The sequence below is a fragment of the Anas platyrhynchos genome, chromosome 2, assembly GCF_047663525.1.
Source record: "Anas platyrhynchos isolate ZD024472 breed Pekin duck chromosome 2, IASCAAS_PekinDuck_T2T, whole genome shotgun sequence".
Classification (NCBI taxonomy): domain Eukaryota; kingdom Metazoa; phylum Chordata; class Aves; order Anseriformes; family Anatidae; genus Anas; species Anas platyrhynchos.
Genome location: NC_092588.1, coordinates 151,507,298 through 151,520,975, shown reverse-complemented (window position 1 = coordinate 151,520,975; position 13,678 = coordinate 151,507,298). Strand labels below are relative to the sequence as shown.

Here is a 13,678-nt window from a genome sequence, read left to right as displayed (position 1 = left end):
GATGAGGGTCTCTGACCTCTTCCTGCTGCTGGTGCTGAGCCTGGAAGGAGCAGTGGGAGTCTATTTTACTTCTAGAACGATTCTTCAAGTGGCCGAGAGAATGTGTTGTGCTGGTGCCTGCTTGTTATCCTTGTGATCAAGTATCAAATGGAATTAAGTGCTTCTATTCCTCCCATATAAATTGCTAATTTCTTGCAAGAGTTTTAATCTTATTGCAACCTTTACCTTCACAGATCACCAAATTAGCACACAGAGTCTCATTACTGAAGGAACAGACATTTTTGATCATTCATGCTACTGCTGATGGTAAGTTAGCCTATCATTTGCACTCATTATATATTTGGGGTGGCTTTGATTTTTCTTAATTAAATTTGCCTCTTTAATGATTCTAATCTGTTTTTACAGAAAAAATCCATTTTCAGCATACTGCGGACCTTATCACACACCTAATTAGGGCAAAGGCTAATTACAGCTTGCAGGTACAGTATGTGTTTCCTTTTTTCATACTTGAACAGTTATTTCCCCATCTGAACTCAAACTGCTGTTATGAAGCAAGCTTTGAAAAGCCACTTGCAAATACAGCCTGCCAGTAGAAACAGAATCAGCACGTAATGTGTTCCGATGGATTCGTGTGCTTACTTGATACCACTGTTTTGGTTTGGACAGTTGTTGAACAGTTATTAAATTAGAGTCAATTAGGTTTTGCAAGACGTATCTCTAAGGAATCGAAGCCTGTTAACTTTCAGTGGGAACAACAGGCTGAATTCAGGATGAATTACAGATAAAAAGGGATCTAAATTAAATCAACTGGAAAAAGTTAAGGAGAGAAATGTCACTCAAATCTGACATCCCCGAACGACATATACCAGTCTGGAAAGCCTCTCTTTCTGCAGAATTACAGCTCTGATTTGCTGAACTGCCCACATCCATGCCACTGAAGGCTCAGTTTCCAAAACAAGCCAATCCACAGGCGGTGGGGATGGTCCCTGTGCTCTGCCACCTCCCAAGTCACAGCCAGGAGAGTGCGACCAGCCCAGGCTAGACCATGCCAGGGACCACAGCTCACAGTAGAGATGGTTGCATTGCAATGACCAAGCCTACTAATGCTTGATTTACTGAATACCAGCTCCCTCTGGCTGCACTTCTGCAGAGCTTCAGGTATAGTTGTACTCACTCCATCAGGCTCCAAAGGCAGGTAGGATGGAGCACGGACACCAGGGCTCAGGAACAAGCATGGCAGGGATTTAGTGGGACCTGAGAGGAGCAAGGTGCCCCTGCACGTTTCCCAGTGCAGAAGCATTGGATTGGCACTTTGGAACTTGAAGGCACCGATGGGCTAGGCACCCCTTAAGGGCTAGGTGAGGAGAGAATAGAGGGCCATGAGATCTACATTGTGTATCAGAATCATAGAATGGCTTGAGTTGGATGGGACCTTAAAGATCACCTAGTTCCAACCCCCTTGCCACGTGCAGGGATGAAAGTTATCAAGGTACTTGGAGCAGTAGTAAGACACCTCAGTCCTACCCGCAAGGATCCAGTCCAAGAAAAGCATTTTCCTCCATTCCATACCCTGATCTAAACGAGTAATGATGATGACCCTCTTTTGCTTTCCTTCAGTGTGTGCACAAGTTACTTGTTTCATTAAAATGGAAAGTTGTGCTTAAGCTATCTCATTTTGAGTTTCCTCATTTTTTCTACTTAAACATTTTTCCAGCAAGCTTTGTTTCAAGTTTTTACTTAATGACATTTCTTTTTAAAACCATCATTTTTGTCAGCAAAGCCAAGCTCCTTGTCTCTCCACAGATGTGCACTGATTTTTTCAAGTCTTCATAAGCACCAGAGCAAACACTGTTACTTTTATTGTAAAGGTGGTTTGATTCAGCTTAGCTTGAACTTGTTCATAATGGAATTGAATGGAAAACCCTCCAAAAAAAAAAAAAAAAAAGAGTTTGCATTGAGAGCACTGCAGTGCCTGAATTAACCTGGACCTGGTGCATATCCTTAGGAAGACATGATGCCAGGGAGGAGCAGCAGGTTTGCAGGCCAAGTTGAGTTGTAGATACAAGTGATTGTTCCCGAGATTTTAAGCCCCTAACAGTGTGCATTTCCTCGTTTCTTTGCAGATTTACCCCGATGAAAGCCATTACTTCAGCAATGAAGCATTACAGCAGCATTTGTACAACTCCATTGTCAACTTCTTTGTGGCATGTTTCCAAGTTCAGGACAAACTCCCAATAGCCCCCCTGAAAGAGGAGGAGGACGACGATTAACCACACGTGTCCGTGCTAAGCACAAGGCAGATCTCTCTAACAATATGCAACTGGATCATTTTCCTGAAGAAAGAGATATTATGTTGTTAGCATGTATTTAAAGAAAACTGAAAGCAGCTCATCTGCTTTACTTGACAGCAACTCCTTCCTAAATGGAAGAACATTAAGCATGGTGAACTCAGCAGAAACTGCTGTCTGAAACAAATCCATCACAACCAACATCTTCTTTTTCTTTTTTCTTTTTTTTTCTTCCTTTTTTTTTTTCCTCTTTGTTTGCCACAAAGTGACTTTTAGTGTGAAAGTGGCAAGACATTGGACTTGAAGAAACACCCCAAGAAACCGCTTTGAGGACTGGAAGATTTGATGTCCCTTTGCATTCAAGCAATCAAGCAGTAGCAGTGAAATCCATCATCCACATTAGGTTACTATAGTTAGCATCACACTGTGTCAGAATACAATAAAATAAAATCTAACCTAATACACGGAAAAATTACAGCACAATTATCTTAAGGGATACTGATTCATGCATACTTGCCTGCTCTTTCTCATGTTCAGAAGGTTTGTCATTGCTACAGGACATACAAATTCAATTGTACAAAGTATCACTATAGTTACGCTGATGTTTACCTTCCTGTAATTATTTCTTAATTTTGTATAACTTTTACTTCTGTTTTCATTAGGTCTCATGCTTACCTTATTAGCTTCTCAGCTTGTTCTGGATGGGGAAAAAACATATTCCAAATTAACCAACTCAGTTTAGACCTTTGGGTTCTAAAGAGGCAATGAGGGTCAGGGTAACCAGCCAATGAAAAAAAAAAAAAAACTATTAGACTAAAGCAAAGAAAAATCTCACCCTCGTGTTCCCAGCACAGCCTTTGCTTGCAAGATTGAGCATTTTCTTTGGCATCCTTGAAGAATATGCACAAAAATAGCCTGAATCAGTTTAACATTGAGACATTTTTACAATACTACAGAAAAGGTAACAACCTATCTTTATTTTGGGGGGATTTGGAACAATTAATTGGCAGCCTGTTGGGAAAAGTTTACATTAGGCTTTGGTAGGAGGAATTTGTACCAGATACTTAGCAGATCATCTCATAAAGCCATTTAAACAGAACCAATATGCACAGATTTATTGCACATGCTGTCTGTGGCTTAGTTTTATTCCAGGTCGGTGATTAGCACATTCCAAACATGTTTGGTTATCTCTTCTGCTCGCATGAGATTTGCTAAGCATACAAGATTTAAAAATAATAAAAAATTGGAACATTTTCTGTGCAAATTTTAAAACTTCTTGTGAGAATATTTCAGCTCTCAGAACAAAACCCAACATTCATTCACTTCCACATTCCCACATCATAAGAATTTTGGCTAGCGTCGCTCCTTGTAAAATATTCTGACCAAATGTACAGCCAGTATTAATACTGTATATTTCATTTTGTTGTATATAAAGGAATGTAAGTCAGTTATTTGTCAGGTCCCCAATCCAATATTAGTCTTGTGTTCAGCATGCATGCGATAACACTTCTTTGCTGATCAGGACTCTTTAGAAGTACTAGCTTGGAAATATAACAATTAATGTAATTTCTTTTCTTGTTTTGACAGCTTGAATGTCAATGCCGGTTTCTACTTTTTACATAGTACCGTGGGTAAACTCACATCCTGACAGCAATGATGATGTTTCCATTGTGTTCTTTAGTGTGTCTTTTTTATTACCATTATTTTAAGCTTTGAATGTTGGTTGTACTTTGACCATCATAAAAAAAAATATACTGATAAACCACAGAAATGACCTGGTTTGGTTTTAATTATCTTCTTTAATTTACAGTGCAATGACATTGTGTGAACAAGAACTACGGTATAAATCTGCTTTATCCGGCAAAATGCCAAATAGACAACAAGAATGCTGCGTGTCCAGATTTTGCTACACTAAACAGGCTCAAAAGCCTGAAACGAACTTGACCTGAGAAATGTAAAAATCTGCTCTGTCCACAATCTTTTTGTAGAAAGAACTTTAGGATGTGGCATGGTAGTGTTTGTTCATTCATGGAATAAAACATTATTTTACCACCCTGGTTGCTACTTCTGTTATTCAGCGTTAAGTACTTAAGTAAATGTTGAGGTGCTGGACGTGCTGTCCCTGGCTGAACCAAACCCAATCTCCAGGATATAGATGAGCTTAATGAAAACAAGCCCTTATGAATAAATACTCAGCACCATTTACTCTGCCTGTAGCCTGGTCAGTGGTGTCATCATCGTAAGTGCTGGCTGCTTTTAGGAAAACACTTTTGTGGGATGAACCACTGCTTTTTTGTATGCCCATTTTGTTCCACTGGCTGCAGGGACAGCAGTGACTATCACAGAAAGACCTGGGGGACAAGTAAGGGCCCTCCCTTTTGACCCTAAAACACTAAATCACGTTGCAAGGCCGTGCTCTGAAGTAGCCACTCGAAGGCACAAAGGTGAAAAGGATGCTTTCCATCATGCTGACTTGCTGCATCCCTTTGGTGCTGGCCTGCTAGCTGATGCCACCTTGACTGGACCAGATTCACAGGAGGAAAAACATATTGCACAGCAAATATAAGAAACAACTGCAGACATTTAATCTTTGTTACCAAAACAACCAGAAAGTAGAAGCATTAGCAGTGGTACAGGGCAGGCAGCTTGCGCTAGTACAAAATCGCTTTGCTGCTATTTTGCTTAATTACCTAAATGTAACTAATATTTTTTTAATCGTCCAAACAAATCAAGCTCGTACCCTCAGCTAACTGGCATTTCTGGATGCCATAATGTTCAACTGTAGCATCCCGAAGTGGGAGAGAGCTAATGAGCAGTGCCCTACTAATTCAGGAGAAAACCACAGAGGGAAAAATGAGGCATTGCTGGCAGCTAATTAGCAAAGCCAGGCAGCCAGCCACGTTTGTAATTGTCTGTGGGTTCAGGCATGGAGCAAATAAACCCATCCAAGCTCTCTGCCCATGAGTTCATGCCAAGTGAAAGCCTCATCTCTGAAGGTTAGGAAGGAAAAACATGAGTGAAGGAGAAAGGATATGTGGGATGCACACTGGAAGACCACTGGAGTGTGGTTAGCAGTGGGGAGAAATGGGTGTTCAGCGGGGGAGACCAGAAGGACAACGCTCGCACTGGGTAAATGCCCGCTCCCTTTGGTGTTCTTTCTACTATGGACTTCTTATCTGTTTTCTATTTGCAAAAGAATAGGGAAAGGGAAAAAAAATAGAGAACATACCAGAAAAAAAGCACAGTATCCCAGTTGCTGATTCGTTAATCATTGCCTCTTCCTGAGCCAGATACTTGCCTATTTGCATTTTCCTCTCCCTACCCAGGGATCGGAGGCTCCCAGCAGAGCTCAGGGCACTTGCTAAGACCTGAATCCTCTTCCCACTTCATCTTTCTGTCTTCCTCTTCGGTTTGGTTATGGTCTGAAAGCAAACCCAGCACCCCCTTTGAGACTGGGTAGTGACAAATATAAAGCAGCTTGGTGAACCCTCCCCGTTAGTCACAGCCCAGCTCAATTCTTCATTCTAATGGCCAATTCATGCTTGGCCAGCATCCTTTGCTCGGTGCTCAGTCCTTTGCTGGGGGGAGAGAGGAAAGGACACTAACAGCCAGGGGATTTGCATCTCTGCTGGTGGAAAAATCCCTCAGTTTTTGTAGCCCCGAGTAGGACATCACCACTCCCCTACAGCAGGGGCCAGGAGCTCACTCCATGGGGACACAAGACTTGATGGCCCCAGCAGCACTCGGAGGGGAAGAGCTGATGGAGGGTGTCTGGAAACAGGGAAGCAGCTTTGGCCTTCCCTGCTTTTTGGCACCTTCCACTTAATTCTGGTTTGTACAGCAGGAAAACCAGGTAAGTGGTGACTGCTCTCTGGGAGCAGCGCCCAACATCTTTGCAAAGCATTTGCAAGGGGAAAGCTTTGAGCTCGGGGTGACACTGAGCCTGTCCTTAATGCATCCCAGTGCAGCACTTGGGTGTTTATATAAGAACGACAGTTTTCATTCCCCAAACAAGTCCAAAAAGCCAGCTGATGTCAGCAGCTTGTTTCTGCAGTAGTAACATCCTGAGAGCACAGCTGGATTTTCAAGCACAGCTGAAGGAATAGGGGGCCCAGGGACATGGGCTCTCCGTGGGGGCTCAGGCAGGGACTGGCTGCCTCCCCATCCCCAGCTACTACTACACTGATACCCATTCTTATCAAGCCAGTAACCCTTTAATTACTAGCTGTAATTACAGCAATACAATCTCCAGGGATAGAAAATAGCCATTCAGCAGCCGGCGCAGTCTAGAGTCTTTTATTTGTCCACAATAATCAATGGCCTTTGTAAACAACAATTTCTGCTGCTGCAGTAGTGTTGCTGACATAAGTGAAGGGGAAGAGTCAGAAATCCTTTGTAAGATTGATTTTTCTCCTTTCTTTTTCTTCTTTTCTTTTTAATTGCTTTGAGACATTCATTAAAATCCAGATATTAAATGAAGCCACGTTCTGTCTCCTCGCTGGGACAATAGCTTTAATCAAAATGTCCATTTCCATGACCAGGAGAGAAGAAAAGAAAAAGGCAAATACAGGTGTAACCGTGCTCCAGGAAAGTACAAAAGCGAACCATGCTCCAGTATTCCTGTGGAACAGCAGGGTTTCCCTCCGTTTCTTTCTTTCTTTCTTTCTTTCTTTCTTTCTTTCTTTCTTTCTTTCTTTCTTTCTTTCTTTCTTTCTTTCTTTCTTTCTTTCTTTCTTTCTTTCTTTCTTTCTTTCTTTCTTTCTTTCTTTCTTTCTTTCCTTCCTTCCTTCCTTCCTTCCTTCCTTCCTTCCTTCCTTCCTTCCTTCCTTCCTTCCTTCCTTCCTTCCTTCCTTCCTTCTTTCCATGTACCTTTTGGGTCATTTTAAAGGAACAAAGGACTCTTTCAATGAGCTGATCATTCATGCCGATGTGTCATTTGTAGCCACCAGTGGTAACCAGCCTGCACCAGTTCCTGAATACCTGCTCCTCTTCTGGAGCATCTCATGGTGGGATAAGTCCTCCAGATGGAAAATCAAACCTGGCACATGATACAAACAGGGCAAATCCTCTGCTCCACCTTCAGCTCTGTGACACAGAGGGAAATGAGGGAAGAGGCTCAGAGCAGGGCAGTCCTCTCCAACAGCTCCCTGTGAATTCACCAGCCCCCGACATGCAGAACCTCAATAAAGACCAGCATCTTCATCAGGCTGCCCACCCATTGCTCCAAACCCAAGATTCTTCGTGAGCCTATAGTCCACCATGCCACATCAATGAGATCTGTGCTATTTGTGTGAAGATATTGCCCACGATACACCCAGAACTTTGACATTTATTGCAAAGCATTGAAGAGGAAGGAGGTAGGACAAAGAAGAGCCTAGAGATGAGACCTTCCCTATGATTAGGGTTCTGCCTGGAAAGCCCTTGTTCTCAAAGAGGTATTTTCTAGAAAATGAGAGTCCTGAAAACAGTAAATGAAAGCCCCATTAACTGTCTAGGATTTATCCAGCAGACTTTTGCTTTTGCTTCTGTGATTTTCATAATTGCATAATTTGCAGGGAAATTGAGATGGGAGGAACTTTTCTCACCCGCCCCAGGGGCAGGCTGCAAACAGTTCATCACTCAGCAGAGGAACAGCAGCCAGAACCTCACCCAAACTTCTCAAAATAAACCTGCAACCTCCGGTTCAACAAAAAGGGGGGAAAAGCAGGGCCCAGCCTGCTGCAGATACCTGCTTTGGGACCACCAGGCTCTTGCATTTAGGGCATGAAGATGAGTGGTTGACACGTGAGCATCTCCTTTCACCCAAGCAGATGGGGAAAGCAAACAAAGAAGCATTACAGTTGTCAATTAATGACTTTTAAGAAATTAACTAACCTCTCAGCTTTCAGCCAAATTCCGTACCGCAGCAGTAAGCAGAGCACGCACACTTGGTAGTCTGTATTTATTATGCTTTTACAGAGCCAGGGAAGCTTTTGAAGGGTAGGATGCCATCTGCTGCTTCGAACTGTTATTTCCTCACTCCCGTCCCTTCCCAGCGTGCAGCCGGTGCTGATGGGGGGAAATTTGGAATATGTCTGGGTTATCTGCAAAGTGAAAACACTTTCATCCATGAAACAAAATTTGCCTGGATAATAAAAAGCTGAATGAAGAATTTAATCTCACAAGTTATGAAGAAAAATCTCTGCACCGAATGAGGCATCCTCGAGAAGATGAATGATATTGACACACAGACCCATTTTCAAGCAAGAATTATTTTATTTTTCTTTCTTTCTTTGCAAATGTACCTTTTGGGTCATTTTAAAGGAAAATATATATATATGTATATTTTCTATGTTATTTCCAGCTTAACCATTGTTAGTAATTGTGCCAGTGCCCATCTCCATGTCCAAGGAAACAACCATCGCCACATCTGCAAGCCGACGCGACACCCTGCAACCCTGAAATACAGCCCCAGCGTGTCTTTCTGAAATCTGTGGAGTGAGGAACAAATGAAAACACCTTCAGCTCTTGGGGACTGGAACTTAAACCCGTGAGCAAGCTCTATTAAGTCCGGTAATAGACACCAGCCGTACCCAGGCACTTGATGGGAGTAGCCTGGGATGGATGGCGCACCGCCCGCGCCAGCACTCCAGCAGTAATAAGAATCACGCTGGGCTCACTGCACTGCCTAATCCATAATTTATTGGGCTTCATAAATATCAAAACATACCACAGCTGTTAGCACTTCAGTGCAAAACCCGCAAATATTGCTTCAATTATTCAGGAGCTCATCGCAGGAACCAGTCAACTGCTTCCAAGGTGCAATTTCTGAAGGTATCCATTACTCGGGAGCTGCTGGCTGGGCCCCTGGGGCAGGTGGGAGCACCAAAAGAAAGAGCAAAAATCACCTCTTGTAAAAAAATAGTCCTAAAACCTGAGCTCTGGGCGTGGAGGGGGACAGACAGCTTGGTGGCAGCGCACAGAGGGGCTATGTGTGGACCCCTGCACCCCTTGGAGGGGGCTCTGCCGCAGCATCTCACTCCCAGGGGCTGCCACAGCCAACTTTAAACCATCAATCCCTAAAATTCCCCTCATTAAACTTACCCTCTGTGCAGGATACAAGTCACATTTGTTGAAATGATGAAGCCCAGCAGTTAGTTTTGACCCTCCAGTGATGAACCACCATTTGAAGTCATCCTGGGCTTCCCCTCCTGAAGATATCTCCATCACCCAAAAGTATTTGGGTGCCTGAGACAGGACCAGCACGTGCCACCTTAGGGGCTAAACCTGATCGATACACTGCACCCCCTGTTTTTACAATCAGGTTTCCAGGTTGGATGGAGTCTAGTCCTGTGAGACATTGCTAGTCCTGTTTTATGGGCCAGTACATTTTTCCACTATGAAATATATATATATATACGTATCAGTGTAATACTAACCAGTCTCCCCAGCCATCCTCCTGAGAAGAGGACAGAAGAATAAAATGCTTGAAGCAGCAGATGGCACCTCATCAATTTTACTCCAAAATAAGGAATCTCAGGGATAATTAGGTAACTGAAAGCTTCAGGAAAAGAGGCATCCAACAGGAGACAGTGGTGAGCTTCGCTGTTGAAAGGAAAGGCTGAGCTGAACTAACAGCAAAGAAGCCACATGGATGGAAAGTTGGATGATAAAACATCACAGAAAAGGGAAGCAGGTCTCACTTGTTGGGCTCTTTGAGGACTTATTCTGAGCATGAGATGAAGCACGAGATGCAGTTCACCCCAAGTGCAAAGCAACCTGACCTGGCTCTGTCCCCATGTGCACCCCAAAGATGGATGTGGCTTTGGAGAGGGACCCTGAGAAATGAGGACAGGGGACAAACATTTCATCTGAAGGCAGGCTCCAGGGGCAAGGGAGGAAATCCAGTCCCCAAAATGTTGAAATAGATAAAAATCAAAGGAAGGTTTGACACAGGATGCAGGACTGGTCCCTGTCACAAAAATGATGCAGAAAAATATCATTCCTGGTGCAGGGGAACATCTGCTCTTGTTGAAGAAAATTTCTGGGACAACTTTGGATTCTAGCAAGTGCAGGTCCTCCACACCAGGCTGCTCTTCATAGGAGGGTGTGCTTGTGGCACATACCCAAACCTGCAGCCTGGCTGGTGGCTGGACTGAAAAAAAGATGAGTGGTCTCATGAGGCATCACAGTCACAGGGGTTATTGCCATAGTTGTGTGATGACACAAAGAAAAAAATAAAAATAAAAAAACACTTCCTCCTCTTCTAAACATCATCTTTTTCCCCAGAAGTAACCCCAAAGGTTGTCTCGGTGCAGAGAGTGCCCCTTTGGGAAAGCCCTGCCTCCAGCTGGGGACACCACCATGGGACAGTCCCCATCAGCCAGACCCAGCAGCAGGTTGCAGAAGAGTTCAGCTCCATAGAGCCTCTACCCAGGAGGATTAGAGAAGATCTATATGACGGATCACCTCTGGGAAATCCTGGCAAGGGACTGCCCGGCTCTGGCTGAAGATACTGAGAGCCACCCACATGCTTGTGGTTGGACATCTCACTGCAACTGGAGCCTTGATTTCTCTGCCATCTGTGGAGATGTGCCCGTGTTCATATGATGCACTGTACTTACATTTCTGGGGCTGCCAGGGCTTGGAGAGAAGGCCAGTGACTGCAACACCTCGCAGGAAGCATGCAGGACAACATCAGATAAAATGCAGACCTTCCAGAAATCCCACCCAAGGATTTGAACATAACTTTGTAAGGAAAACCCAAAATTATTTACACATCCAGACACTAAAGACTCACTACCCATCTTGGTCTACTCCATTGCTCCAGAACTGAAAAGCTGCTTTCCTGTAGGAGTATTTTTCTATATTTAATGCTCAGAGCAAACTCCTGGTGTTTCAACATGGCCAGGGCCGTCTGAAGGCCTCCTAGGTCAACAGAGTCCATCTCCTTGTTTAAATGGATGACAGCTTCCTGGCCCCATGAATTTTGCAGAGCCAAACAAAGCAAAACAAAACAAAAAAACCCTTTGCAGGTCGTATTTCTATTAGAGAGTTTTGCGGCACGCGGAAGGGCAGCCCAGCAGGAAAGGGCACCCGCTGCCAGGCAGGGCTCCTGCGAAGGAGCAGCATGAAATTTTCATGCAAATTTCCCACCAGGGCCACTCGAATAAAGCTCCAGATTTCCCTGCCTTTTTTAATGAATAAATTACTCGGCCTCGTTAGCGGAGTCTCCAGCACGAGGGCAGCGAGCATCACCCTCACTGCTGAGCTGACCGAAGAAATGCCATTACCGGGGATGAACGCTGCCCTTAAACTTGTGCCGGAGAGCACATGAAAAATGCCTTAGCTCCTAATCTCACCCACAGCCACGTAACGGGGGAATAATTGAGATGTAAGTGCTGCTCAGGCACGAAATGCAGAAGGATTTTTTTATTTTTTTCTCCTTTATTAGGCTAACAAACCATTTCTGAACCAGTGGAGCTCTTTAATGTGCCGGGGATTTTGTGCTCGGTAGAAGCATTCCTCAGGTCTTTGGGGAACAGGCGTTTTCTCCTAGGACGCCACAGGCACCTGGGAGGGGATTTCTGCAAACAAAGGGGCTCTGACAGTGACTTCTTGATACAGCTGTGGTAGATCTAACACCACGGGGCCATCCAGGCTAGCTGTTTGTTGACTTTTGGCTCTTCATCTCCGTTTTTCAGCTCACCTACCCACAAAGCCAGAGGCCAGAGGAGGCTGCAGGGTGGAAACAAACTCAGTGCTCGCATCTCCAGAGCCAAAACGATGGTACCGAGGTGCTCAGACCCCTTCTGGAGGTTATCCTCCAAGGGAGGACACACAGTGTGTACAAGAGAAGGGCAGCATTTTATAAACCTTTCCAGCATGTTCCTTTATAAGGCTATTTCAATGGCTGTGAGCCCCCCAGCACCCTGTATCATCCCCATGTGCTTCCAAATTTATCACAGCCCTTCCCTCTGAAAAGAGCGGTCTCTGCTCTTTCTTTTCCCCTTTTTCTAGATCATGGGACAGCAAACCCACCCACCCCAGTCTCCCCACTGCTGGCTCACACCCCAAGAAGTCCATTTGGTGGCACTCTCTGCCACATAGTACAGACCCCACAGCTTTAAACCAGGGTTTCTCAGCACTGTCTTTACTACAAAATCTCAACAAATCCAACGCATATGCATCGAGTCTAGCTGCAATTAAGGAAAACATACATATGGAAAGCCTGCTACTAGAAACGTCCTTCCTAAAATACAGACTAGCAGTTCCCAGGCTTTCAGTCAGTACATGAACATATGGAGGTTGCCTGATTTTCAATTCCATTAACTTCCTCACTCTGCAGAGTGCTACAAACTGCAGCTTTTCTGTGTACGCCCCTGGCAGCTTTAACCACAACTGTATAGAAGGCAGGAGGGAGGAACAGCAAACGCCCCCTCTGCACCCGGCCAAACATTTCCCTGCACACAAGCAGCTGGAGAAGATGAGCACAGCTCTCTAAAAGCACCACGAAAACATCCATCAGTGCTGGACTGGGTTTGGTTAACAGTTCAGTTGCTCGGGGTTATTTGGGGAAGCATCCCTGCTGCTGGGATGAGATGCATTCAGCAGCTCCAGTCCTACTGGGCCGTTGCTGTTTGCTTTGTTAATGCTCTGTTTCCCAACGCAAATGTTTCCTTCAAAATTTGGAGTAAAAGAAAAAAAAAATACACAGATTCAGACTCTATTTCTGACTTCGGGGGGGGGGGGGGGGGAAGAGGGGAAGGGAAGGGAAGGGAAGGGAAGGGAAGGGAAGGGAAGGGAAGGGAAGGGAAGGGAAGGGAAGGGAAGGGAAGGGAAGGGAAGGGAAGGGAAGGGAAGGGAAGGGAAGGGAAGGGAAGGGAAGGGAAGGGAAGGGAAGGGGAGGGAAGGGAAGGGGAGGGAAGGGAAGGGAAGGGGAGGGAAGGGAAGGGGAGGGAAGGGAAGGGAAGGGTATGGAGGGAAGGGGAGGGGAGGGGAGGGGAGGGAAGGGAAGGGAAGGGAAGGGAAGGGAAGGGAAGGGAAGGGAAGGGAAGGGAAGGGAAGGGAAGGGAAGGGAAGGGAAGGGAAGGGAAGGGAAGGGAAGGGAAGGGAAGGGAAGGGAAGGGAAGGGAAGGGAAGGGAAGGGAAGGGAAGGGAAGGGAAGGGAAGGGAAGGGAAGGGAAGGGAAGGGAAGGGAAGGGAAGGGAAGGGAAGGGAAGGGAAGGGAAGGGAAGGGAAGGGAAGGGAAGGGATGTTGTGTTGTTCATCTGCCCCCTGCCACATCAGCCTCTGGGCTCACCCCAGATATCCCCCCGTGGCCCAGCAGGCTGCTGGTGGAAGGTCAGGAAGATGCTCTCCAGTTTTCTGCATTCACCAGCAGAGCAAAGGGGCAGCTGGGGCAGCTCTTG

General features: G+C 45.2%; 1 protein-coding gene across 4 annotated transcripts in view; it reads left to right on the top strand.

Annotated features, from left to right (window-relative positions):
* DPP6 (dipeptidyl peptidase like 6) overlaps positions 1-4,340 on the top strand; it is a 548,682-nt gene extending 544,342 nt beyond the window's left edge. For all 4 annotated transcript variants that reach the window (XM_027450427.3, XM_021276661.4, XM_021276660.4 and 1 more), the window contains exons 24-26: positions 234-306; positions 406-479; positions 2,124-4,340. In XM_027450427.3, coding sequence (XP_027306228.1) covers positions 234-306; positions 406-479; positions 2,124-2,270 — 294 coding nt within the window. In that variant the 3' untranslated portion in view covers positions 2,271-4,340. The remainder of the gene's footprint in view (positions 1-233; positions 307-405; positions 480-2,123) is intronic.
* The last annotated feature ends 9,338 nt before the right edge of the window (positions 4,341-13,678 follow it).